The sequence below is a fragment of the Malus sylvestris genome, chromosome 16, assembly GCF_916048215.2.
Source record: "Malus sylvestris chromosome 16, drMalSylv7.2, whole genome shotgun sequence".
In the NCBI taxonomy this organism is placed as follows: Eukaryota; Viridiplantae; Streptophyta; class Magnoliopsida; order Rosales; family Rosaceae; genus Malus; species Malus sylvestris.
In genome coordinates, this window is record NC_062275.1 from 33,526,932 (window position 1) to 33,553,361 (window position 26,430).

The following is a 26,430-nucleotide window of genomic DNA, read 5'->3' on the forward strand; positions in this document are numbered from 1 at the left end:
CCGAAAATATACGGCAAAAGGAAATACTTTTTTTTTTTCCGAACAAAAGAAGGAAATAATTTTCAAGGGTATATTTTTATTAATTCTTAAAGCGAAACGGTCTTTGGTCTTCTCTCACACATCACTCAACTTTGATATTCAAATTGAATAAATCAAGCAAAAACAACAAACAAGATAAAGAAAAGTGTAAAGGGGAGAAGAATAGCGTGTGATTATCATTTTCCTCTTCTTAAAATGTTAACTACAATTTTCTTTAGTAGTTGTATTTTACTGTGTAGAAATTATTTAATTGTAAAAATACATAATAGCATAACTTTGTTGTTTTAGAAAACAATTCGATAAACAAATAGCAATACATAAAAAACGAGTACAAGATTCAAATCTCATCTTGAGAATAAAAGTAACAACACTTAAAAACTATAGCAGGCAAAATTCGCACAAACAATTTAAAAATCCTCACAACGTATGCAAACTTAAGATCCCAAAAACAACAAAGCCCTATACTAAAATAATTATGGATGGTAAATTTTTCTGGATATAACTAGTGTATAAATTGTTGGACAATTGTCTGATTCTAAAAGCTTAAGACATTAGCCACTTAGCACTGCTATCTATTGATTTTTTTTTACTTGTAAGTGAGAAATCTTTCGTTGATTTCTGATCATTGACGGATTCGAACCAAATTACTATCACTGATGTATTATGTGCTTTAGCTCAAATTCCTCACTTATATAAATATATCATTGTATTAAAATAAAACTTAAGCAACAAGAAATATTGTACAACAAGCGAACACACTCGTTATATTGCAATTTGACGTGTAGATAATTTTGGCACAACCTTGCTCCTGCAAGTTAATATGATAAATGTTAAAGTGAAGATTGAAGAGTTTATAGTATTCAATTATGAGTTTAAAGAATTTTAAAATCATTTGCAAATTCAAGGTGTTCAATCAAGGTTTTAAACGAATTCATGAAAATTCATTGTATCTAATTAAAATTTTGAAAGAGTTCATAACACTATGTAAAAATTTGGATGTACTCAATCATGATTTTAAAGTATTATTTGTATTCAATCGCTAAATTGTTTTTTTTTAACATATGATATTGTATATCTACACTAAGGGTGAGGGGGAGTTTGGCTAAGTCACACAATGAGCAACTTAATTTGGTATCAAATTCACCATTCACAAGATTTAAATCAAGGACCTCTCACTTCTAAGTAAAAAAGAATATTATTAGACCGTAATACTAAGTATAAAATTTAATCTAATAATTGACCTCTCTAGCATTAACCTATATAAACAAACCTCATCCCTCTCTTTCTACCCAGAACCTGCAACCTTCCTAATATTGACAGCTCGGACTTTTAGACCCAAAAAGCCTCTCTCTCTCACGGAGACAGAGACACAAAAATGGCACCAACAGCAGCATCGGACTCTTCGAACAGAGCTGTATGTGTAATGGATGCATCAGGCCACTTAGGCACCAGCCTCGCTGAGCACCTGCTGCAAAAGGGTTACACAGTCCATGCTGCCCTTCAGAAACATGGTGGGCAGCTTAATGAAGCTTTTTAATTATCTTTAATTCTGAATTATTATCATTAATTAACAATATTGTTCTTTTTTTTTGGGGGGGGGTGTTGATTAACTAGGGGAATCGCGGTTGGGTGGGATTTCCTGTGACAAAAAGATGCTCAAAGTTTTCAATCTGGATCCGTTCGACTACCAGAGCATTCTCGACGCTCTCAAAGGCTGTTCTGGCTTGTTTTATTCATTTGAGCCTCCACAAGATCAACCAGACTATGATGTACGTACCTTCTTTCTCTCTAATTGACTTCCTTGATAATCTTTTAGTTTTCGTTTTTTCAGTGAAATTTGTTGTTTAATAACTGCTTTTTGTTTTCAGTTTTTCTTTTTGAATTTATTATTAAAGGTAAGGAAGAGTTTCAAGTTATTACAATAATTTAAGAAGTTCGAAACTATTAAAAAAAACTTTTGTGAAGTTTCAATATTTTACTGACAACTCAAAACAATTACGAAATTATTTCAGTCTTTTTTTTCTCTCAATAAAACTAAAAGCTGAAACGTTAGTAAACGAACCGTTCTGTTAATAACATTCACTAGAAATTGTGTGTTTAATTTGCTGATTTTCTCAATTCATTTTGTGTTATTATCAACATAACAAAAAAAAAAGACTGAAATATTATCAACAGTCTTAATTCATTTTGTGTTTTAAACCCTTTTCCCATAACCAAAAAAACATACTAGAAAAGAATAAATAAAAAGAGCTATTATTAACAGTCTAAAACAAATTATTATGCAATCTAGACATCTTAAGATGATCACGTAATTGCCTAACGAAGTTGTCGCTTTGTCCCAAGAAAATGATAACGTAATTAGTGTATTGAAGTGACAGGAGAAGTATTTTTTTGGCAAGAAAGAAGTTTGGAAATGAGATATCATTTGCTTTTCTATATTTTGTATATATAATTTTTATTTTTTATTTTTAAATGATAAACTAATTTACCAATCTTCTAATACGAATCGATACATTAACATTAACAGCTATATTATTAAAAACTGATTTGGGTCCCAACTATTCTATAGAAACACATCCTTCTCTTAACAAACTTAACTTTTTTTTTAATTTTTAATTTTTAATTTTAAATATCAACTGTACAAGGAGGTGGAGGGAACTTGACAGTATCTAAACTACCAATTAATAGAATCATCTTTGTCAACTCAAAGAGAGTGAAAAGACTGGGTAGTCTTCTATCACAAAAAAATAAAAATAAACAATTGATGGGCATTAATGTAATTTTACAAATCAAATTCAGATGTTTTATATTGAAGCTTCACCTACATTTTATTTTAAGGAAAACTAATGAAAATGGTCTGAAAACTTTGAGTTTTAATGATAAGGACAAAATAAAGGGTAAAGTGAATAGTACCAGGATTGACTTTTTAGTGTAAAAATGTGGTTTTTCGTTAAAGTGAACAGTACCGGGTGCTTTTCGTTAAAGTTCCCTTTATTTTAACATATATCAAATGTTAAAAAAAAATTAAAAAACAAAAATAACAAAAACCTTTCTTCCCACTCCCACTCCCATATTCTCTCTCCCTCTCTCCTTCCCATTTTAAAAACAAAAATAAAAAATAGTGACACACAAAATGTGTAGGCATATGCTAGTGTTTTTTTATTGGATCCATGAAAGGAAAAAAAAATTACAAAAAAAATGAAAAACCACTAGATTTGGAATAGATTGAAATAACTACATCGATGTAACACAATCAATCAGCCTCTTAACTTATTATTCCATGAGTACAGGTAAAAAATTTGGACATCTTACATACATAGATTGTTTTCTCAGGTTTTGATTGTTTGGGTCAAATTATTGAAAGTTCGCAGGACGATAGTTTTTTTTTATAAGAATCTTTTTCAATATACCACGTAGAATTGAAACAGTTGTAGAAATAAAATAAAAAATTAAACAGTTGTGAAAATTAAATTTAGCATCAAATAATAGTTAAATTCCCATTAGTTTTTATATATAAATGTTTTATGTAGGAATACATGACAGAAGTAGAGGTTCGAGCAGCACAAAACGTACTAGAAGCCTGTGCAAGAACTGAAACAATAGACAAAGTCGTGTTTACATCTTCCGCCACTGCTGTCCTTTGGCGAAACGATCGCAAATCGACAACTCTTGATTTGGATTTGGATGAACGACACTGGACCGATGTCAATTTCTGTCGTAGTTTCAAGGTAAATATTATATATATCTTTGTATTTTGAGCTCATAATTTAGTCCATTCCAACAAAAGAAATTAAACAAACGTTTAGTCGTTTAGTCAAATGTGTGTGTTTATAAATCCTTCTACGTACAACAAAAATACTAAGAAACAACTAGACTTTTTTGTACTTTGGTGGCCCGATGCCCAGCCACATCCTGGACACACTAGGAATTTTTCCGCCACGTGAGTGGCCGATTTCTTATTCATGATGTGATCCATCGTCGGGAAATAAAAAAATTATATTATTTATAGGGTTCGGTTTTTTTAGATCTCAGATTCAAGAAAATTAAGGTCACTTACCGTTCAAATTTAATTCAACTATAGAAGAGAAAATACAGTTAAAAATTAAATGATCATCTATTGTTGAATTAGAACGAACAGTGAGTGACCACAATTTTTTAAAAATCTGGATCTAGAAGAACATATATGACAGTTTATATATGAAAATTACTACTAGTATCATCGAGGCTTATAATAATTGGTTGAATCTGCTTTATCTGTGTCATATTGCACCTAAAATATTTGTCAATGGTCATAAATGATTCCTGCATGTCAATGGAATACGATCCTATACTAATTCTCTTTGTGAGGATTTCGGATGTCACTTCATCTTGTCCGTTCATTTGTTATCCTAAGATCAAAAATTATTTGAATTTTTTTATTTAAAATTAAATACAAACAATATCTAATAAAAATTAACCGTACAATTTATAATAAAATAAAATGATTCTCGAAATTCTTACAAAGAGAATCTATAGCAGATCTGCATCCATGCTGACAAAGTATGTGGTGCGAGGTGGTTGGTGTCCCAGTGTTGATTAGTAGTTATAGTGTACTGAGTAGTTAGGAATGTGATCCGATCCCACTTTCAACCTGAACCAACAAATTAATAACATGTGGCTCCATCTAGATCTAGTGAGTGCCAGTGAAGCTGGCATTCGATTAGCTTAACGTAATGATGAATTAGTCATACTAAACTTCAATTAACCCTAATTATATATATATTTGATTTGGACAGTTGTGGCATGCATTATCAAAAACCCTAGCAGAGAAGACAGCATGGGCCTTGGCAATGGACAGGAGCTTGAATATGGTGTCTTTGAATGTAGGGTTGCTGATGGCTCCGGATTTGTCCATAACCAACCCATATTTGAAAGGAGCAGCTGAGATGTACGAAGATGGTGTGCTCGTGACCGTTGATACTGATTTCTTAGTCGATGCACACATTTGCGTTTTTGAAGATGTCTCATCCTACGGTCGATATCTATGCTTCAACAACATCATCAATCGGTCTGAAGATGCTATGGAGCTTGCTCGGAAGTTGACCCCTGCTACCCCTTCATACCCCGAACGCCAAGACCAGGACATGAGGATCCCTCGACAGAGAATAAGCAACAAGAAATTAAATAAATTGATGGTGGAATTTAAGAGCAAATCTCAAGAGTGTTGAAGGGTGATTTGCTTTTATATATATATATATATATATATATATATATATGACATGACATGACATGTTGGTCACTTAAAGCACATTCATTAAGAAAACATGTTTTTGTATTATTACATTTATTTGTATGCTTTGTAATATCCTATTTCTTTACTTCTTTTGAAGCTAGAAATTTATATATTGTTCGTTGTTGGAATTAGCATAAAATCAAGGAAAATTGTCTGAAATGATTTCTTAATCTTGGGACTAAAATATGATTTTTTTTATTATGTACGGAACATGCACACAACATACATAACAATATGACATAAATAAGATTATCCTAAAACTTAGATTACCAAATTGCCCTCCCGTATAAATAGTTACCCAAAAATTCTAACCCTAATTTCTCATTTTCTAGAAAGAGAAATAAAGAGAGGAGAGAGAGAGAAATGCCAAGTATAGCTCTACAGCGTGTTCTTCGTCTTGAAGCATTGTTTGCAGAAAGAGCAATAATTATCACATGTGAATGCGAGGTGTAAAGGCCCCTCGACAAGATTCACAGACGATAGGGATTGAAGACCTCCACATTCATCACAAACCCACATTCGCCGACACCATTTTTTGAGTGGAGACCCGACCCTAGCACCTCTCTCTATCTGATCCATGCCTGGTCAACTCGCCCGGCAACTCCCTTTCTCTCTATCTCCTCCATGAACAAGTTTATATTTCAATGTAACCGTGATTATCATGAACAATTGGATATATCAAGTCTCTCCTCTTTTGCCATTCCCTGTTTTTCTTGATTTCGATTTTTACCTTTTTATTCATAGATTTTGTGTACTACTCTAAAAATTCAAGCCTAGCGCCGCCTAGGCCCCCGTCTAGACGCTAGGCGGCTGGCTATCGTCCCGATTAATATCTAAGAGTTTGAAAATTAAGAAAGGACGGCTAGACCAGCTGAGGCGCCCACCTAGATTGTCTAGGCACCTGGCTAGCCCACCCAGACCTACCCAGGTTATGACTCACTTAGACAGAAAATAAATAACTTTTAATTTGCATTAAAAAAAATTTACAATAAATTGTAAGAGACTTATTGAATACTTAAATGAGCACACACTATATGTTTGTTCCCCATGTTTTCATTATGTTCCAATACTTCATAATACATATGTCATTCTATTTTGTAGTTTATAATGAAATTATACATATTAATTATAAACAAACACTTAATTACATGAAATATAATGGATTTACTTAAATCCGCCTAGTCCGCTTAGGCGCCCCGCCTAGACCCCACCTAGCCACCTAGGCGCTAGGCCCCAGTTCGCTGCCCGACTAGCGTCTAGCATCTTTTAGAACCTTGGGACTGGGTTTACTCAATTTTGTTTTTTGATTGATGGATTTTTGGAGTTGAAGTGGTTGGTTTGGTGTTTTTTGGAGGAAACCCAAATCCTTCAATTTTCCAGAAAACTCCGTATGCACACAACATGCACATGATATGCTCACAAATCTGAGCTCAACTCAAAAATCTAGAGCCCACAGCTCTCTCTTTAAAATTAGAAAAATAACGCAATAACTTGTGAGTTTTTACAATTAATATGTGGGTATTTTTATCATTTCGCTTTTGTGCATGGTGTACATGGCTAGTTTATCTTATTCCAAAAATTAAGAAATGGATCATTTTTCGCAATTTCCCTAAAATCAATATGTGCCTAATCTAAACTAAATATCAATATAGGAAAAGGAAAGTAGTAGGTTTTTGGGTTAGTTTGGACGCAAGCTAATTAGCTTAATATTCTATTTTCACTACTACAAAAGGGGATATTTGTGAAATTCCATCACCGGAATTTCACCAGTTATTACGTATCTCGTATTTTAAAACTCATATTTCGCGCTTATGTTAACTTTATTAGTTAATTTTAATTCCATTAATTTTAAGTTTAGTAATTGATTAGTTATCGAGTTGGAAATTTCATAATCAATCTTTATCTTTCGTTGATATTTCGAAGTTACAACTAGTGTTTTTAAATAGATCTCGAACGCATAGGCGAAAGCCGTTTGCGAGTCCGAATTATAACGGTATAGTTACGGACGTTTGAAGTTGTGAACTATAGATTGTGGGAAGCATGGATTAAAAGTTAAGTTAGTAGAAAAAAAAATAAAAATGAGGGAACCTGCCAGATTTTTTTAAAAGGGGTATTAAAGGACCCATTTGGAAAGAAAGGAAAGGCACTTTCTTTCCCCCCTAATTCGTGAAAACGTGAGGTCCACAGCCAAAACTCAAACCGGCCAATTTCAGGCCATTTCCTCCATTTCCCAGTTGATTTTCCTACCTCCTTCATCTGCAACTTGCTCAACTACCTTCCTCATTCCCTCTCAACCAAAAATCAAGGGTTTTTAAGGTCTATTTCATGTAGAACTCCATAGGAGAACCCAGGGGTTCTCGACGACGAATTGTCATTCCGGAGAGTTTCACCATCACCCTTAATCAACTTCCCTTGGACCCAAGAACAAGACCCAACTGGTGGTTGGAGCGTTGGAACACCAAGGAAGCCGAATTTAAGGACACCCACTTTAGGGTTTTGTTGGGTGCGAGCCAATTTGAGGGCCTTCCTGGCCAAATTGGTCTCGGCCACAAGTATAAAGTTTACTCTACTTGTTGAAATCTTTATTCCTGTAAAATTTGAGAATTTTTGGGGAAAATCAAATTTTCTAGTGTGTGACATTCGATTTATAAAAATGTTGTTGGCTGAGTATTTTATCGATAAACTCCGCCACTTGATTATTCTAGCGATTGATGATCTTACCATTGAATTGACACTAATTTTAGTATGCTATGGTAGATAATATTTAAGGACCTTAGGGACTTACAAGTGAAAATCTAGTGATTGGATATTACGGAATAAGTGACGTAAGATCATGGACCCTACCTTAGAATGACAGTTCAATTCCTCATTAAATGTTGTTGTGGGAAATATATGAGAGTTTTAAGTATGTGAATTATTGAAGGAAATCTAAATGTTGTTTGTACCTTGTTAGGCGGTGATAGAACGTGATGCCTTGACTCTTGTGTTTGAGTGCATTAGTGTGGATCTCAGGTGAGTGATTCTAATCTATGTGTTATGGTTATTGCTTTGAAATCTTTTGTGCTAATAAACTTTGTGGTTACACTATGGATTCTTAAAATAGTTCTGATGCTAAATAATTGTTGCTAGTAAGTTGCCGTCGATCTATTTATGAAACATTAGGTGACTTGGATATTTGAACTATGATGGATTGTGTTTTGAGATATATATGTGATGCTTGATAAAAATGATGGATGGTGTTTTGGGATATATATGTGATGCTTGATAAAAATGATGGATTGTGAAGGACCATTACCCTAGTGTCATGGGGTTAGGTGACACTAAGTCTGCACCACATAGCAATGGTCCTGGATGGTCCTGCTTGGTTAATCCGCGTTAGGGGACCATACTATTTGTGGATCGTGCTTGGTTAATCCGCGTTGGGCGATCCTTAAATCCTAGGTATGGTCATACACATTTAAAGGTGATCATGCTTGGTTAATCTGCATTGGGTGATCACCTTCCAATAGTTATAGGAGTGACTCTGCTTGGTTAATCCGCATTGGGGGGTCACTACCTATTTAGTTATTTTCTCAAGGGTGACTCTACTTGGTTAATCCGCATTGGGGAGTCACTACCTACTTGGTTACTTTCTTAGGGGTGGCTTTGCTTGGTTGATCCGCTTTGGGGGGCCACTTCCTATTTGGTTACTTGCATAGGCTTTGGCTGAACGACGTCTCTCTAACTCTAGTTTTGAATATATCTGTGAATGTGTCTTTGAGAACTCTGAGTTTTGATTTAGAAAACTCATTGGATGTATGTGTGACCCCTTTGGAGGTTGCAAGGTTTGGTAGCGATTTCTTATAAATGATTTATATTCAAGGTTTATAATTGTGAATGATGGTTGGTTTTATTATTAGTATCATATACTTGTATTATTTATCGCTCACACAAGCTTCGTAGCTTATCCGGTTGTTGTTTGCCCGGTGCACCATTTCGATGGTGTAAGCACTAATCTTACAGGTAACAAGTCTGAGTAGCTTCGAGAGGTTCGTAGGTGGGGTAGCGGTACAATTATTAGAGACTTGGAGTGCTAGGTTACCCCTATATCCTATCTTGTACTTTATCTTTGGGACTTTCTTTTGAGCACCTCAATCTTGTTCTTAGTAAAACAAAGATTATGCTTCTTTTTGGGATGTACATATTTGTAAATATTTTGTGGAGAACTTAGCCATCTTCATATTATTTTGGTTTATCAGTTAAGGTATTTTATTCCGTAACTTATACCGTATTCAACAGACGATATTTTCCTTGTCACGTGTCGATTCTCGACGTATGTTGGGATCGGGGCTTGACAATATTACTGTCGGATTAAAAACGACAGGAAACACCACTTACTGTCAGATTATTAGGCAAAATCCGACAATAAATTGTGCAATGTCGGATATAGGAACCGACACCAATACTACCGTCACAAAAAGGGTATTGACGTCGCTTAGGCACCTTAATCCACCACCATGAAGCAAAGTAATATAAAATAAAAAGGAACAAGGCGTCGCTTAAAAGTGACATTGCCACTGACGTCGCTTATAAGCGACATCGAAACGCGCTAAGATGTCGGTTCAAACTGACATTAACTACAAATAAATAATTAAAATATCACACTTGGTGTCGCTTCCAACCGACATCAATTGAGTTAAATAAATAAAATACTCAAGTTAACGTCGCTTATAAGCGACGCTAGACATACAAAAAATAATTTTTTTTACTAATCTTCACGTCAGTTTTTAATTAATAACAATTACAAAAAATTATATGAAAATAATTCCAACCAATATATCATTTATAGGCCAAGTCAACCATTAACAAAAACTCGTAACAAACATTTTATATTACACATAACATACAAAAACTCATTTGTCATAACAAACACCAAATCCGACATTACAAATACAACATACAAAAAACAGAAATAGAAACTATAAATGCTAGCACAAGTGTCATACATAGCTGACAAGAAAGCGAACCACACACTACTTAGCAGAAATGGAGCCCGAATGTGACCCCGTTCCTTCTCGAGATGCTTCTTGAGTTCCTTCTCGAGATGCTTATTAAGATCCTCCTTGTGATCCAATAAACCTCGCATGTCAACATCTATTGGACCACCTGCAAGCATTCCAAAAAAACCTCCAATTGGAACATCTGAGCAAATCCCATCATGAGAAGGCATTTCGGGTCGATATACAGGCATTTGATATGGCGGCTGCTGCATGTATGACATGGGTGGCTGTTACTGCATGTATGCCATGGGCTGTGTCAGATACATCGGATATGGAGGTTGCTGATTATAGCATGTATACAGATATACAGGTGCACCAAGAGGCTGATTTTGGGGTGACTGTTAGGTTCCTTATGGGTATGGATATGGAGGAGGAGGCTGACTTTGGCCTAATTGTTGGGTTCCTGATAGACGCATATTTATGCGACTTAGTTAACTAGTTTTCTTGCATTTACGTTATTAGTTCTTAGTTATTTTAGTACTTTAAGCCATTTTCGTGTGTTTGTAGGTCCAAAGGGCTAAGGTAGCAAGAAAGTGTATTTTGGTGCATTTTGGAGCAGTTTTGAGCTTGGAATGGATTACATATGATATGAGCAAGATGGATGGACGAATTTGAAGACAAAAGAGGCTAAGAACATGCTAAAAATCTGGTGAAACAAATACAAGTTGCAAGAAGGGATAAATTTCTAAAAGGATTGGCCAAAACTTCACTCAAAACCATGCATACCCCATAAAATTCATCAATGCCGTGGCCTTCCCTTTGTTTTACTTCCACCAGATTTTTTTAGTGATGATGCAATGCCTATCTCACTATGACATTTGAGTGGATGATGTAATGCTTAACTCACCATGACATTTGAGTGGATGATGCAATGCTTAACTCACCATGACATGTGAGTGGATGACTCAAAACCTACCCTCACCAACAATTCTCCACCTTGCCATGCCTTACCTACTTCATTCCACCAGATTTTTGCATTAAACATGTCCATCCTCTTCCTATAAATACCATGGCAGCAACCTCATTCAAATAATCCAGAAATTAACCATTCTCCAAGCCTTTCCTTGCCTCTCCTACATATCTAAACCCCTTCCCATCCATTCCTCCAAATAACCAACCCTTCAACATCATTCCAACCTTGTTGTGGCGGCAAGGAGAAGGAGAAAAGTCCTTGGACGCGCTTGCTATCCAACATGGATCGTTGGAACGTTTAGGTGCTTTCTTCCCTTTGTTTTTCAATGGTTAAATTTGTTTATCTTTGTTTTGTAATAATGAGGAACTAAACCCCCCTTGGGTAGGGGGGGATTCAAAACCATGTTTATGCTTGCTATATGATTTGATTACTTCCAATTGCGTTTCTTGAATTGTGAATTCAATTTACTTATTCGTTCGTATAAAAACTAATTTGTGTATGTTGGTTGAGAGTGCACGCTTAATTTTCATGCATGAATTTGACGCTAGAATATAAGGGAGTTTCACCTAATCGTTATGAACTTATATTCACAAGTAGTGAAGGTTGCTAGTCACAATCACGTTAAGTAAATTCTTGGCATAAGTTTCATGCAAATCATAGTAACGAGTGCCTCGTCAATGCTTATGTTTTTCATAGAACTTAATGATTCTTGCTTGTATCTCTATTATGCAATTCATGTAGGGAACTTGTAGGGAATGTTTTGGGTTGTCGTATGCAATCATCCAATCTAATAACTTGTTGAAAAACTGAGAGTTAATTAGTGCAATTCACGGTTAATTTGGGGCGTTGAGTATTCATAACTTATCGAAGGGCAATTGGAAATCATTTTGTATGCAAGCAAGACATGTGTGGAGAAGAACCCCTTAGCTAGCCTTCCATTATCCATTCAACCCAAATTTGTTTAAAATCTATTTAAGTTTTTAGTTTATTCGTTTTTACTTTCAACTTCACCAAACTCAAATCCCCCTTTTACTTTCTTGTTTTAAAATCTTTTTTTTACATTTTTAACTTTGTTTCTTTTTGTTTTTGAGTCAGTTTAGAGGTTTTAGCAAGCCCTCCTAATCCCCGGTTTAGAACGATCCCTACTTACATATTTTGCTACAATTGTCAAAAAGAGGGTTTAATTTGTGTGTCAAGTAATTCTCGCATCAGTTCCCGGGCTATACAGTGGTGGCGGCTGAAATTTTTGCAGTAACAACTTAACCAGCTAATTATGTTCCTACTGCTGGTTGCATGTTTGTTCAAGCTTAAATTCTAGATCTGCCATCCGTTTAACATAAGTTTCTTCCTTCCTTCTCAATTCATTGTTCTCAGTAAACAACATTGCCATTGAACTCTTGGATGATCTTCTGGAAGAATTAGAAGTAGAAGTTGAGGAAGATGCATACGACACCATATCCGGAGTCACCCCATGTCCATACCCTCGTACTCTATTATGACGCTCGGGACCCATCATCTTCACATAAACCCAGGTCCTAAGCTCATCACCATCTTCATGCCCAGACTCAATCATAGTTTGAATATTCCCCTCCATAGTTGCCTTGTAATAAAATTTTTAAAAATAAGAATTCAGCTATAGATAATAAAATTTAATAACAATGATATACTACAAAGAAAAAATCAATTACCCCAGTGCGCTTTGACGTTTCATCAATCCAAGTGCAATCCTTTCGAGTATGACAGTGACAAAAAAACGAAACAGGATCCGCCTCATTCCCATGCTTTTTCCGCTGTAATTATAAGTTGACAAAAAAAAAAGAACAATTTTCACCAACCATCAAATTATAAATAAATTCTACCAATAATATATTAAATTTAAAAATATCTACAATTCTTGAAAATGTAGAACCCTTACAAGTTCTGCCCGAACTCTTGCAAAAGATTTTGCACCGGTTGTGTGGTTCATCGTTTTCAACCGCCGATTATACTTATTTTTTGCAGCAATCTCCTAAAAAAAAGAATTTATTAAACACATTTCAAGCTTTAATAAAATAAATAATAAAAAGTTTACCTTCGTTTTTTTCTTTATTCCAGTAGGAGACCAAATCAGCCCACTGTCGAGGATCCACATTAGGAGGTGTTTTTCGGTGCTCCTCGACTGATTTACCATTATAATATTATTTTTTTTAAATTTATTTCTATACTCCTTATGCGCATGCTCCGCAATATGAAGTGTCATGTGCCGGACCATTGGCATTTTCACCATATCCTCTTCTTGAAAATTAATAGTTTCCTGTGCGCATAAAAAAAATTAAGCAAATTTATTATTACTATGAACATTGACTACCTTTAAGCTTCTCTGCGATCTTCCTTGATTTTACACCAATCACTCACCAACGGCATATGTCTAGAATCTCTTACCTCTGCCGCTACATGTTTTGAAAAAGCACTACAATTTTCACTAATGCATTTTCCCGATGCATCAAAACAACAAACTTGTTCCTTCCAGTTGGGAATCAAGGGTCCCCGTCCTCATTGAGTTGATCCTTATAAACAAAGAAAAACAATTAAAAACCAAGGAAAAAAAACAATTTTCAGTTTGGGCATCATACTAGTTAGACTACAAAACAAAAAATTGAAACTAAAAACCATAATAAATTAAAAATAGACCACCTTCGACTTCTTCCTCTTCGAATTGGCGTTTGTCAGCATGTTCATGTTCAAAATGATCCATAGCAAAACAATTTGCAAGAAGTAAAAAACTAAAAAGTGAAAAGCGAGAAGAATTGGAAAAACGGACGAAATTGGGAGGGAGATGGACAGACTGAAATTTGGGAAGAAAAGAAAGCACGGGCGAAATGGGGGAAGAAGATGTTTAAATATGGATGCCAAGTTGGCGTCGGTTGAAACCGACATTAAATCACTGACGTCACATTAAAACCCACTGGCGTCGAAATAAGTGAGTCATAGTGTCGGTTTAAACCAACAACACCACTGAACCATTTACTGATAAAATTAAACCCACCTACTTTCTGACAAAATTTAATGAACCAAAAGTTGTGTCGGTTTAGCTACACTTAGTGTCGGTTCAAACTGACACCACCACTGACACATTTATTGATAAAATTAAATCCACCCACTTCTGACAAAATTTAATGAACCAGCGTCGCTTTAGCTTCACTTGGTGTTGGTTTAAACCGACACCATCACTCACACATTTACTGCTGCATCTAATCAAACAACAACTTTTTGACATAGTTATTTGAAATTTACATGGCGTCGCTTTAGTTAATCTTGATGTCACTTAAAACCAACACTATGGTCTGACAAGCTTTGATGATGTGGCCGTTGCGTCGGTTTAGTTAAACTTGGTGTCGGTTTAAACCGACACTACAACTGACACACTTTACTGCCACATTAACTCAAACAACCACTTTCTGACACACTTTATTGCCCTTACGAAGTGACTAATTGAAAGTGGTCTTCCCAAGTCCACTTCACGTCGGTTTTATCCGACACTATCTCACCCATGCCATCGCCTAAAAGCGATGGCAAAATATGTTTTAACAAAAAAAAAAAGTTTAACCCATAAAAATAAATATCGAGTTTTTTTTTTTTTGGTTATCTCATATAACATTTTAAGATTTTAATAAATAAAATTGAACTTAAACCATATACGTAATAAAAAACAAACATATTGTCTAATTAATACTTAAAACACATAAAACAATTAATGTATTTATTCCATGTCATCATTTGTCGTGTTGTTGTCAACATTGGCATTACTAGCGAACTGGGTAGGCAACGGTAATGATTCATTAAAAGGAGTCTCTTCCACACCAACCCTTGTATGGAAATTTTCATGGTCAAGTATCTGATCATCCAAATTTGGTACCGCATAATCTTCAATTGCATCACTACCCTTTAATACGTCAAACAACTATGTGCCAATCTTTTTCAATTGTGTCATCGACGTAAAATGCTTGTAATGTTTGTGATGCTAATATGAAAGGATCCTCTTTAAATCCTAATCGATTGAAGTTCACCATAGTAAATCCATATTGATCAGTCTTCATTCCTTGTGGACCTTCCCTATTAACCCATTCACACTTAAATAACATCACAACTAGACCCCTATCTCCTAGCTCAGCATGACCACAATATTTAACCTTGAACATATCTACAACTCTGCCTTGCCCAAATGCACCAGGAACATTTGCAGGTACAAAGACACCACAATTTTGATTCTTATGCTTGTCATCCACATATTTTATACGAAATCTAAACCCATGAACAATGTGACTTTTATATCTACTCACAAACCTGCTAGGATAATTAGATAGCCAACGCAAGTCTTCAGATATCAACGTGTCATTAGGATGACATCTTGAATTCATCTGTAATAAGAATGATGATAAAAGTTGACATGATAACTATAATCATGTTATAATTAAAATGAAACAATATAAATATATAATGTGATTGTTGTATTAACTCACATGTTGCTTGAACCATTTTGGAAATTCTTTCTTGTTTAGCTCCTGAATTTGTCACATAGTTAACCTTTCTCGACGATGTTTCATTTTCAAGAATTCCTCATGTTGCCTGGGCATTTATGTCCAAATTTAGATAATTAATTTTTCAAAGTTAAGAAAACCAATAAAACATTAAGATGTAAGATTAAACGTTCTTACCTTCTAAATGGGTTAACTTCATCACAATTATTTAGAATGTATCTAAGGCACTGATCAAGACCATTTAGATCGAGCTCCATATTTTCTCCTGAACCCATATAACATCCTTTGGAGTCAAAAATTGATAACCCACCAAACACTCCACGTCCAATACCATCTTCATTTCGGCCTCTACGGGTGCGACAAGACTCGACATCTCTAAGATACATGGAATAGAAGGACAAACACTCATCCACCAAATATGCTTCAACAATAGAACCTTCAGGACGACCCTTATTACGAATATAGCGGTTCAACGTTTGCAAATACCTACAATTATAAACGAAACACAAATTATTATAATTATAAATTAAAGCTATGACTACAATTGTAAAAAAATTATAAAAATTTATTAATTACCGTTCAATTGGATACATCCATCTATATTGAACAGGCCTTGCAAGAGCTACTTCATCTGCCAAGTGAACTCGAAGGTGCACCATTATATCAAAAAATGCAGGAGGGAATATTTTTTCAATTTGACATAATGTCAAGGCAATTCTTGAATTCAGTTGCTTGAATCCTTCCTCAGACTCCTTCTTACTACACAATTGTCTGAAGATTGCACTCAACTCTAATAAAACCATAGTAACAGCTTTAGGCAAAACGGGCACAAGCGGGAGTAACTGCTGCATTAAAACATGGCAATCGTGAATTTTCAACCCATGTATTTTTCTTTCATTCACGTGCACACATTGCGATAAATTTGAAGAATATCCATCGAGGACCCGAATGGTAGACAACACTTTGCAAAATGCAATTTTTTCTTCTCTTTTCAACGTGAACAATGCTAGAGGTAGAAATGTTCTATTTCCTTCTCTACGTGGGTGTTGACTACGTCTTATGTTTAAGACTTCAAGATTTGCACGTGCAACCAATCCATCTTTAGACTTTTCTATATCTAGCAATGTTCCCACCACACTGTCACATATATTCTTCTCGATATGCATAACATCAAGATTGTGTCTAATCAACAAGTGCCTCTAATAAGGTAGTTCATAAAAAATAGATTTCTTCTTCCACTGACTATTACTACTTGTACTGCTCGAAGTTCTTTTTCTGCGTTGCCCAACAAAAGCTTTTTTCTTTGGTTTTCCAAAAGTAAATCTCAATGTAGAAAGTTCTTCGAGACACTGTAAACCAGTCCATTGCCTTGGTGCACTACGATGCTCTCAACGACCATTAAAATTTATGGTTTGCCTTCAAAACCTATGATTATCTTCAAGAAAGCGTCGATGCCCCATATAACAAATCTTACAACTCGCTGGCAAGTAAATAGATTCTTTATCATGCATGCAATGTGGACAGGCTTTATAGCCATGTGTACTCCATCCTGACAACATTCCATAAGCCAAAAAATCACTTATAGTCCATAAAACGACAGCCTTCATCGTAAAACTTTGTTTGGAATATGCATCATAAGTAGGAGTGCCCACCTTCCACAACTCATTCAACTTGTCAATCAGTGGACGCATGTATGCATCAATCTCTTTACCAAGACTGTGCAATCCTGGTATTAATAGAGACAACAACAAATTTGGTTGCTTCATGCACATCTAGGGCGGCAAATTGTAAACAGAAAGCACCATAGGCCATTCCTCATTTTCCCAAAAGGATTAAATCCATCACTAACCAACCCTAATCTGACATTTCGGATTTCTAACGCAAAATCCGGATATAAATTATCCAAATGCTTCCATGCTGGAGAATCTGAAGGATGCCTCATAAACTTAACATTTAGTTGCGTGCCACCTCATATGTTCAGCCGTATGCTTCGACATAAAAAATCGTTGCAATCGTGGTTTTAAAGGAAAATACCACATAACCTTAGCTGCAATCTTTTTTCTCGAGCTATCATCTGCGTTGATAATTTTATATCTTGATTCACCACAAATTGAGCACACGGTCAACTCCGAAGTATCTTTCCAATAGATCATGCAATCATTGGGACATGCATCAATTTTCATATACGTCAGACCCAAGTCATTTATAAGTTCTTTTGCCTTATAATAGGATTCAGGCAAACAATCCCATTCAGGCAACATTCTTTTAATTAACTCCAGTAAAGTGGTGAAGATCTCGTCTGTCATTCCCGCTAAACACTTGATCTGATACAGTCTTACAACTGCTTCCAATTTCTTAAACTCTTTACATCCTGGCCACAAATCTTGATCAACCTCTTCAAGCAACCTAAAAAAAGTCTCCACCTCTTCTGGACGCCTTTCCCCAATAGGGGGTTCAGTAGACGGCCAAACACCTTATTCTGTTAATGGTTGGACAAATACATGATTAAGAAAATCATGCATACCAGCCACCTCATCTCCTGTTTCTTCTTCTCCGATTGCCATATTTTGCTCTCCAATGTTTTTCTCACCATGATGTCGCCACCAAGCGTTTTTATAATCTTTATCCATATCATACAATATGAGATGTTCAACAACAGTGTTCCTAACAAAAGTATATCGATTACAACATCTTTTGCAAGGACATCTAAACTTATCAGGGCCAACACCATTTGCAACTACTTGGTCCAAAAACAAGTTAATTCCAGTTGTAGAAGCTTCCAAATTTCGAGCTATCGTCAACCAACTCATGTGCATATTTTACCACTTTACGAGGGCAAAATATTACGTTGACACTAAGATGCCTACAATCCTTCAATCCCTATCAAGTAGGCATAACTATTAGAATTTTCAATTTCTATCTTTCAACCCTCGAACTCTATCATGATTGCAATCTTTTAATTTTCAACACCTATTATAGTAAAAACAAATTAAAATAACAACAAAAAGTTATCAAAATTATGCTCATCTAATCCATTCTAGTAAATAACAACCAAAAGTTATCAAAGTTATCAAAATAACAACAAAAACAAATTAAAATAACAATTAGAGTGCAAAACAAATTAATTTAACAAATATATTCTTATATTACTAAATATTATAAGTTTATGTTATATTTAATATGTCCATTTCACATAAATGCTTATAAATATTATTCATTTCCATTTTCTCATAACAATTCAAGTGACAAAATTAATTAATTCGACGAAATATTTATTAATTTAACAAAAATAGTAGAAATTTATCTAAGTACTTAAATTAGAACTTTTAAATAAATAAACTTGTGTATTATACAATTTAAAAATTAAAGAATTTAGTGATAGAAACCTGAATTATGGAAGAATTTCGTCGTCGATCAAATCTTTATGTACTCAACCAGCTCAAATAAATTCCAAAAATAAATTGTAAATAAAAATTAAACATAAGTGGAGAAAATAAAAATATTAGAAGCAAGAAAAACTTACTGTTGTGAAGAAGGAAGAAATGAAGTAGGAAGAATAAATAAGAAAGGGCAAGGGAGAAAACACAAGGAGGGTTTGAAATTGGAAGAACGAATAAGAAAAATGCAAGAGAGGAAAATGAAAACACAGGGGAAAGTATATAAAGACCATTATTCTGTCGCTTACAACCGACACTGGGTTTTAAAATATTTTAAAAAACTAAAATCTATGTCACTCAGAACCGACGCAAGCTTTAAAATATTTTAAAAAATAAGGACAAGTTTGTGTGGCGTTGAAATAAGGAAAAGTTTGCGTTGGTTAAAATCGACGTGTCCCTGACAGTCTTGACCATCGTAGCAATCGGCCTCAAAATAGGACAAGTTTGCATCGGTTCAACCCGACGTGAGCCTGACATGTTAGTGCACTTGGAAGTGGCATCGAAATAAGGAAACTTTTTCAACACTGACTGAAAAAGCTCTTCCAGTCGTTTGCCCCTACACTGATACTTTATGTCGCTTAAAAGCGACACCAATATTTTAAAATATTAAAATGTATGTTTACGTTGGTTTAAAAGGGATACCAGTATTTAAAAATATTAAAATGTATGTTTACGTCGGTTTAAAAGTGACACCAGTATTTAAAAATATTAAAATGTATGTTTATGTCGGTTTAAAAGTGACACCAGTATTTTATGACGCTTATAAGCGACAATAAAGGGGACGTCATGTTCAGTTAGTGTCACAACTGTCTTATCCGCCAATATATTAGATTAAACCGACACCACCCACTGACACTATAAGACCATTTTGTAGTAGTGTTTGTTTAGGATACTGTTTTAGTATAGGACTAGAAATTGAGCCCACGTGATGCCGTGGGTTTTAAGACTTTGTTAAACATGTGGAAAATATTCAATAAAGAACCAAAAACAGTCTACGAAACCACACATAATAGTCTTAGTCGATCCGTCTTCCCAACGTATTAACAACCAATTACAGTTATTCAAACAAAACTAAATTATTGGGCTTATTACCCTCTCAAGTTAGAACCCTAATCTCATAAGCATGACATATAATGCTAGGAAAGCCCATGCCATGTCCAAATTCTGAAACTCCTGAATGAAAGCACAACGTATCCACCATCAAACATTAGTTAAGAATCAAGGTTAAATATAGTGCAACAGCAAACAAATCTAGTATATATAGGATCATACAAAAGAATGTTATATAGTTAGATACTACGTAGATACATAAGGAACCAAATCAAAATGGTCATTGAGGCGTTCATTAACTTTCTACCAATATACATTACAGTCACCTACCTCATAAAACACTTTAACTATTTTATTCAACTGGAAATGGAGAAGGCAAATAGGGCATAAAAATTAACAGGGTCAGCAACTAAGCAAAAGCATGTTTGTTCAGGTTGATGCAATGAGAGTTCCCTTATACGTCAACACTAAGCAATATTAACTGGACTATGTAAAGAGACTCCGTGCTTCAGGAAATCCCACAAAATTCTCAGCAAAATATTACTTCTTCAATGAATTCTTAAAAGAGGAGAGTAAAAATGTATTCAATAAAATGTATAAAATTGATATCAGATGATGCAACACACTGAGATCAATCAGAGCAAGTGAACTGAGATCAATCTTAAAAAATTGGCATTATAATGATGCTTGCATCAGAGGCTATTACATCAGAGATAGGGAATACAAACAGGAAAGAGTTATAAACCCAATTTACATAGTTAATTGTTTATGTTTTATTGATATATTGATTAATTAGTCTTACAACAAGTATCTTTGTATTGGAGAAAAATACTTTTGGTAATTATAGTATGAAGATATATTATGGGTTAAATTATCTATGAGTTGAAACAGGTAAAACAACTTTTCAATTGTGAGTTGAAATTCATTACGAATCCTATGAGATATCAAGATACCTTTATAAAGTAATCTCTGGTCCTTCCAAGAAATTGGTTGTGCATAGGTTTTTCTCTAATGTTGTACTGCATGAAGTTCACTCTTCTAGTTTCAAAAAATGCAGATGGAACTGATAAAAAGCAGGAAATGAAACTTCATGGTGTTTCATTAATGGTTGTAAAAAGGGAAGAGGATAGAGAAAGTCTTGGTCAGAATGGTACAGTGTTTGCAGGTGATAAAAGACTAAAAAAAAGTAATGTCTTTAGATCTTGGTCAAAAGAAAATCTGCAAGAGACGGGTAGATGATAGCCCACACAATCATAAAAGAGAAATTTAAGAACAAACCATAAAATTAGTGAACGCAGACTTTCCGAAATTCAGAGCACCAATTATCCCAACAGGCAACGCCTTTTGGCCCTCCACCTCACCATTCCTCTTCATCCCTTGATTCCTCATGATTTACACGCCAATGCTACCTCTAGAAGCGCCTTTCCAATAACCAAGTTAATACAAATAAATTCAAATAGTAAACGAATATAAAATGTTATATGAACAAGTAAGCAAAAAAATGATTACAACCAAGCATAAATTTTGAGGACAAATTTAAAGCAGATGCTTTTATCGTTTAACATAACCATCTATATGAATACTAATTGCATACTCATATTTCAGGTATTAGAGCATAAAAATTCCATGGGTTAGCTTACATCAAATCAACAATTCCATCTTGAAGTCATTATGAGAAATGATTATTTGTTCACTACAACTGGAAATGGTGCAAGCAAAATTTTAAGAATCTTAGGATTGACAAAATTGGGATTTCTCATTTAAATTTGTTTTCTTTTCTTGGACACTTTACATGGATGTTCAAACACACCAAAGTTAATGATCATATATTAATCTAGTACTTTATATAAGTATTAAATACAATATGTTACAGAAGAATACAATATTTGATATACGCTTATGTATAAATTTAAAACGTCGCACAGTTAGACAAATTTATTTTCATATATTTTGACATTGCTTATCGAATCAAAGCAGTACATACACTTGTTTGAATGAAATAGCACAATTCATCCCTTGAATAAATTTATCTCTCGACGTATTATTTACACGCATTCCCATAAGTAGCTCAATATTTAAAGTTTACTCCATTTTCTTATCAACCAAACAAATATTAATACAACGCATTTTGTCATCGACCAAACAAAGCATAAAACAACCCAATTATCAAATGGAGTGTTAGTCATTCGAAGATATATACTGATCACACTGTTGAGCCATATATTTTCACAAAGGAAAATATATTAATAATAAATAAATTGCTTTTACAAGGGAAGAAGCCGTGAAAAACATGGCTTCCTCAACAAAAGAAGACGTGCTGTCAGTTACGTATTAAATAAATAAATAAATCGTAAGAAAAATGTGTGTTTCTTTGCACAAAAGAAGATGACGTGCAAAACATGAGCTCTCTATTTTTTTGCAACAAAAGAATGTGGAGGACTGCATACAATTGGTGGGAGAAGTTAAGAGAAAGTGGCGGAGAACATGGCCCTTGGATGCGTATAAATAGGCACTAGCTGCAGTAGAAATGGAGAAAAAATAAAAGAAGCAACGAAGTATTGCCGGAACAGAAGACAAGAAGTAATTCCATTACCGGCAATTCTGAACCAAGCCTTTCAAGGAAGGAGACCAAACTACAAGCAACAATCAAAAGGTACAAAACCTATGTTTCATTTTTCTTCATTTTCTCCCCAGTAAATTTATTTTGCAGGCAAGCATTGTCTTGAGTAAACTTTGGTCAGCAACAGCCGCAAAAAGAAAGATGTGCTCCCATTAAAAAGATGCAGAAATAATCTCCAAAATCCCATGAATTTCTTCGGGGTGGTCTAAACCACCCCGTGAAGTTCCAACCAAATCTAAGTGATTAATGCCCTTCATCGTCCATGATCCGTCCTGAGAAAGAAGACGCCTGCGGTCCTCCATCTGTCACCACAACATAGCGCCTGATTCCGTAAGTTGCTAGAGAAGACAGAAGGAAATAAAAATCTTCCCTTTCAATGGCAGCAAGCATGCCACAAGGAATGCAAACCAACAACAAGCATGGACCCTGCAGTAGAAAAAAAAAAAAAAACCTTTCCAGAGTCCGTAGCAGCGCCATCTCCTAATCATCGTTACTGGTGATCCTCTAGAAGGGGCACAAGGCCTTCACACCACTGCTTCTCTTCTCAAGAACAACCATGGCCGCTCCTCTGTGCAAATCTGCGTCTCTCTCTCTCTTCGCTCTGTAAAGACAAGCAAGTGACTTGAAATTGAAGGCTTGAAGCCTTGTTCGGAGAGCACCACCACGCATGGGCACACTGAGCAGCAAACAAAATGGCCATTGACCCAAAGACGCATGCTTTTGCTGTCACAATTCCCCAAATCTCCAGCTACAGCCGGAGACAAGGAGAAGAAGAGGTCAAAGGAGAAGCTCTCTACAAGCCCGTTCAAAGAGTTTCGCAGCTTCGAAGAAGAAGACGGGCAAGGTTGTTTCGTTGACAACCTGAAGATGACTTAAAGCTCTGAGTAATCCAAGGTCCGCACCGTGGCAGAGAACCACCATGGTTGACACTTCGTGGTCCACCGTCCACACATCATTTCTACTGGCAGGAATGACAATTTTTAAAGTAAAGCTTTCCTTATTTTCTTTGCTTCTGTCAGGCACTGAAAGCAAATTGGTTTTGCTAGGTACGTGAATTTATTGTTTGCACCCAAAATGTGCCCATTTTTACTTATTTGGGTCATTGGGGTAAAATATGGTATTTGAAGGATTAATATGCAAGAAAGCTAACTTGGAAAGATATTTGGCTGCAAGTGGATGGGTTTGGCACTATAATATTGTTTTTCCCATTTGTTTGGCTGGTGGAGATTTGTCAAGCCTTTGTTTAATCAAGATACATGCATCCTTGCAAATGGGTTGGAAGGCAACATACGGATGTGGATGCAGAGAACATGTGAAAGAAGCCAACTAGCTTCTTTTAAATGTTAGTTTATTACAAGTGGGAAAACATGTGATGAAAGCATGTGGTGGAAATGCAAGTTCCTCTTTTAATATTATTTCTCCATGCAAGTTGGCAAAATCAATGCAAGCTGCCCAAGTTTCTTTCGGGCAAGTACAAGGTTCTCAGCATGTGGCTCTTTTCAGATCTCTATTTAAAGGGGCAGATGCACAAGGATTATGGACACTCAATCAAACAAACAAATACAAGCACAAACTCTGCTCAAACCAGATTTTCCTTCACGAAACTGTAGTCAGTCCCCAAGCCTTCATCCTTTTCAGGATCAGCCCTCACAAAAGCCATCTTTTGTCTAGTTTATTAGCTCTGCTGCTCACTTGTAGTATCGATCTCCTTTGTAGTTTTCATGTACAACTATTTTCAGTCATTTAAATTACAAGCACTCTGCAATATTAGTCACTTTCCTCTATCATTTACATTTCCGAGCAACCTTGTCATTTACACATTGTTCTATCTATCCATATAAGTAAAGTTCTTATTTTTAAGGCAAAGAAAGAATCTTGATTTGAGCAACTCCCACTTAAATGGCACAATCTCTTGATTTGAAGTCAAAAGGCGCAACCTCAATCATTCAAATCCCGTCTGCTAGCGGTATCTAGTAGTGGCACGCCCGCACCCACCAATCTCGTATGTGAAGTAAATCCCCAGCTTACTCACGAGGCCCATGGCGGATTTCGGGAGCAAACATTTATATTGGAGCAAGTGGGCGACAAAAAGAGGCATCCAATGCCTACTGCCAGAACCTTAGCCAATCACGTGGCTTTCAAACATTAGTCATGATTATGACTAGTCATTTTTTGGTACTTGTTGCAATACAAAAAATTAAATGGGAATACTATCCACGTGGAACTAGAAGAAAAAAAAGAGTAGCTTTTCCATATTATTCATGTAGACGTTATCACTTTGGCAAACATGTGCGCTAAACAAGATGGCAATTAACATCATGGTAAAGGCACTAGTTTCAAACGGTTTAAAACAACAAGTATGGAGACCATCTCCACAGAAACCTACCCTTCAATGAATCACCAACTATGCAGAAACTTGTTGGCAAAAGTTGAATACGACTCAAAGAATTTGGCTCGTTGCTGCTACTCCATTCTTCAAAGGATGTTCTAGAAAAAGAGGAAGAAAGAAATAATCTTGCTCACATCACATAGGTGTCACAGAGTACGACCCCCAGTGAGAAGTATTTGGGCCAAAGTACAGAGCACGTCAAAATGGCATATTCCATGAATCCAAAGCCACCAAAAATAGCTTTTGGAAAGTTCAAGTGGAAGAAAGGCAAATTTAAAAAAAGCTTTGAAGTATTAACATCAAAACCTAAGTGGTTGTGCTCATTGAAGAGAGACAACAAACCATAAAGAAAAGCGCCATGGAAATGCCCAAATTCCAAAACAGCAAAGTGAATTGGAAGAAAGCTTCATAAAGAAAGTTAATTGTTACTAGCAAGCCCCAGCGCAATTTCTTCTTAATCAAAAGAAAAAGACTAGAGGACAAGCATGACTACATGCCCGATAAGAAGAGTTAGCAACTAGCTATAAAATCGATTGCACCACGACAAGTCTTAAATGGCACAAAAGCCGCTTCAAATGGCACTAAGCCTTATCGAATATCAAAGGGCACGAAGCTGCTACAAGTCTTAAATGGCACAAAGCCGCTACAAATGGTACAAAGCCACTTCAAATGGCACAAAGCCTTATCAAACGCTCCAATGGCTCAAAGTCCTTGCCGTCATGAGCTAAAACTGCACAAGGCATCAGTATGCTCCAATGAATCAAAGTTCTTGCCCGCACGAGCTAAAACTGCGCGAGGCATCAAACGCTCCAATGGCTTAAAGTCCTCACCCACACGAGTTAAAACTGCACACCACTCCAATGGCTCAAAGTCCTCGCTCGCATGAACTAAAACTGCACAAGGCATCAATCGCTCCAATGGCTCCAAGTCCTCGCCCGCAAGAGCTAAAATTGCACAGCTAAAATTGCACAACGCATCAAACGCTCCAATGGCTCAAAGTTCTCGCCCACACGAGCTAAAATTGCACAAAGCATCAAACCCCAACAATACATCATGAACTATGAGTGACTTGATCTCTCAACAAGGGTTCGTAGGCAATCTAGGGCTCGACCTAGGTGCAATCACAAAATCAAATAAACACTTAAATCCCCAAG

At 35.6% G+C, this 26,430-nt stretch overlaps 1 protein-coding gene and 2 long non-coding RNA genes across 3 annotated transcripts; 2 read left to right on the top strand and 1 right to left on the bottom strand.

The window, feature by feature from the left end:
* The first annotated feature begins 1,318 nt into the window (after positions 1-1,318).
* On the top strand, positions 1,319-5,470 carry LOC126608935 (cinnamoyl-CoA reductase-like SNL6). The gene is made up of 4 exons (XM_050276947.1): positions 1,319-1,550; positions 1,654-1,808; positions 3,570-3,767; positions 4,815-5,470. The coding sequence occupies exons 1-4, from the start codon at positions 1,415-1,417 to the stop codon at positions 5,244-5,246; spliced, it is 921 nt and encodes a 306-aa protein (XP_050132904.1). The 5' UTR covers positions 1,319-1,414; the 3' UTR covers positions 5,247-5,470.
* A 2,003-nt stretch (positions 5,471-7,473) lies between these two features.
* Positions 7,474-9,514, top strand: LOC126608579 (uncharacterized). Its single transcript, XR_007617912.1, has 3 exons — positions 7,474-7,863; positions 8,265-8,323; positions 9,300-9,514. It is a non-coding gene; the product is annotated as an uncharacterized LOC126608579 (long non-coding RNA).
* A 10,650-nt stretch (positions 9,515-20,164) lies between these two features.
* Positions 20,165-23,232, bottom strand: LOC126606375 (uncharacterized). The gene is made up of 2 exons (XR_007617196.1): positions 21,221-23,232; positions 20,165-20,390 (listed from the first exon to the last, which is right to left on the bottom strand). It is a non-coding gene; the product is annotated as an uncharacterized LOC126606375 (long non-coding RNA).
* Between the last annotated feature and the right edge of the window lie 3,198 nt (positions 23,233-26,430).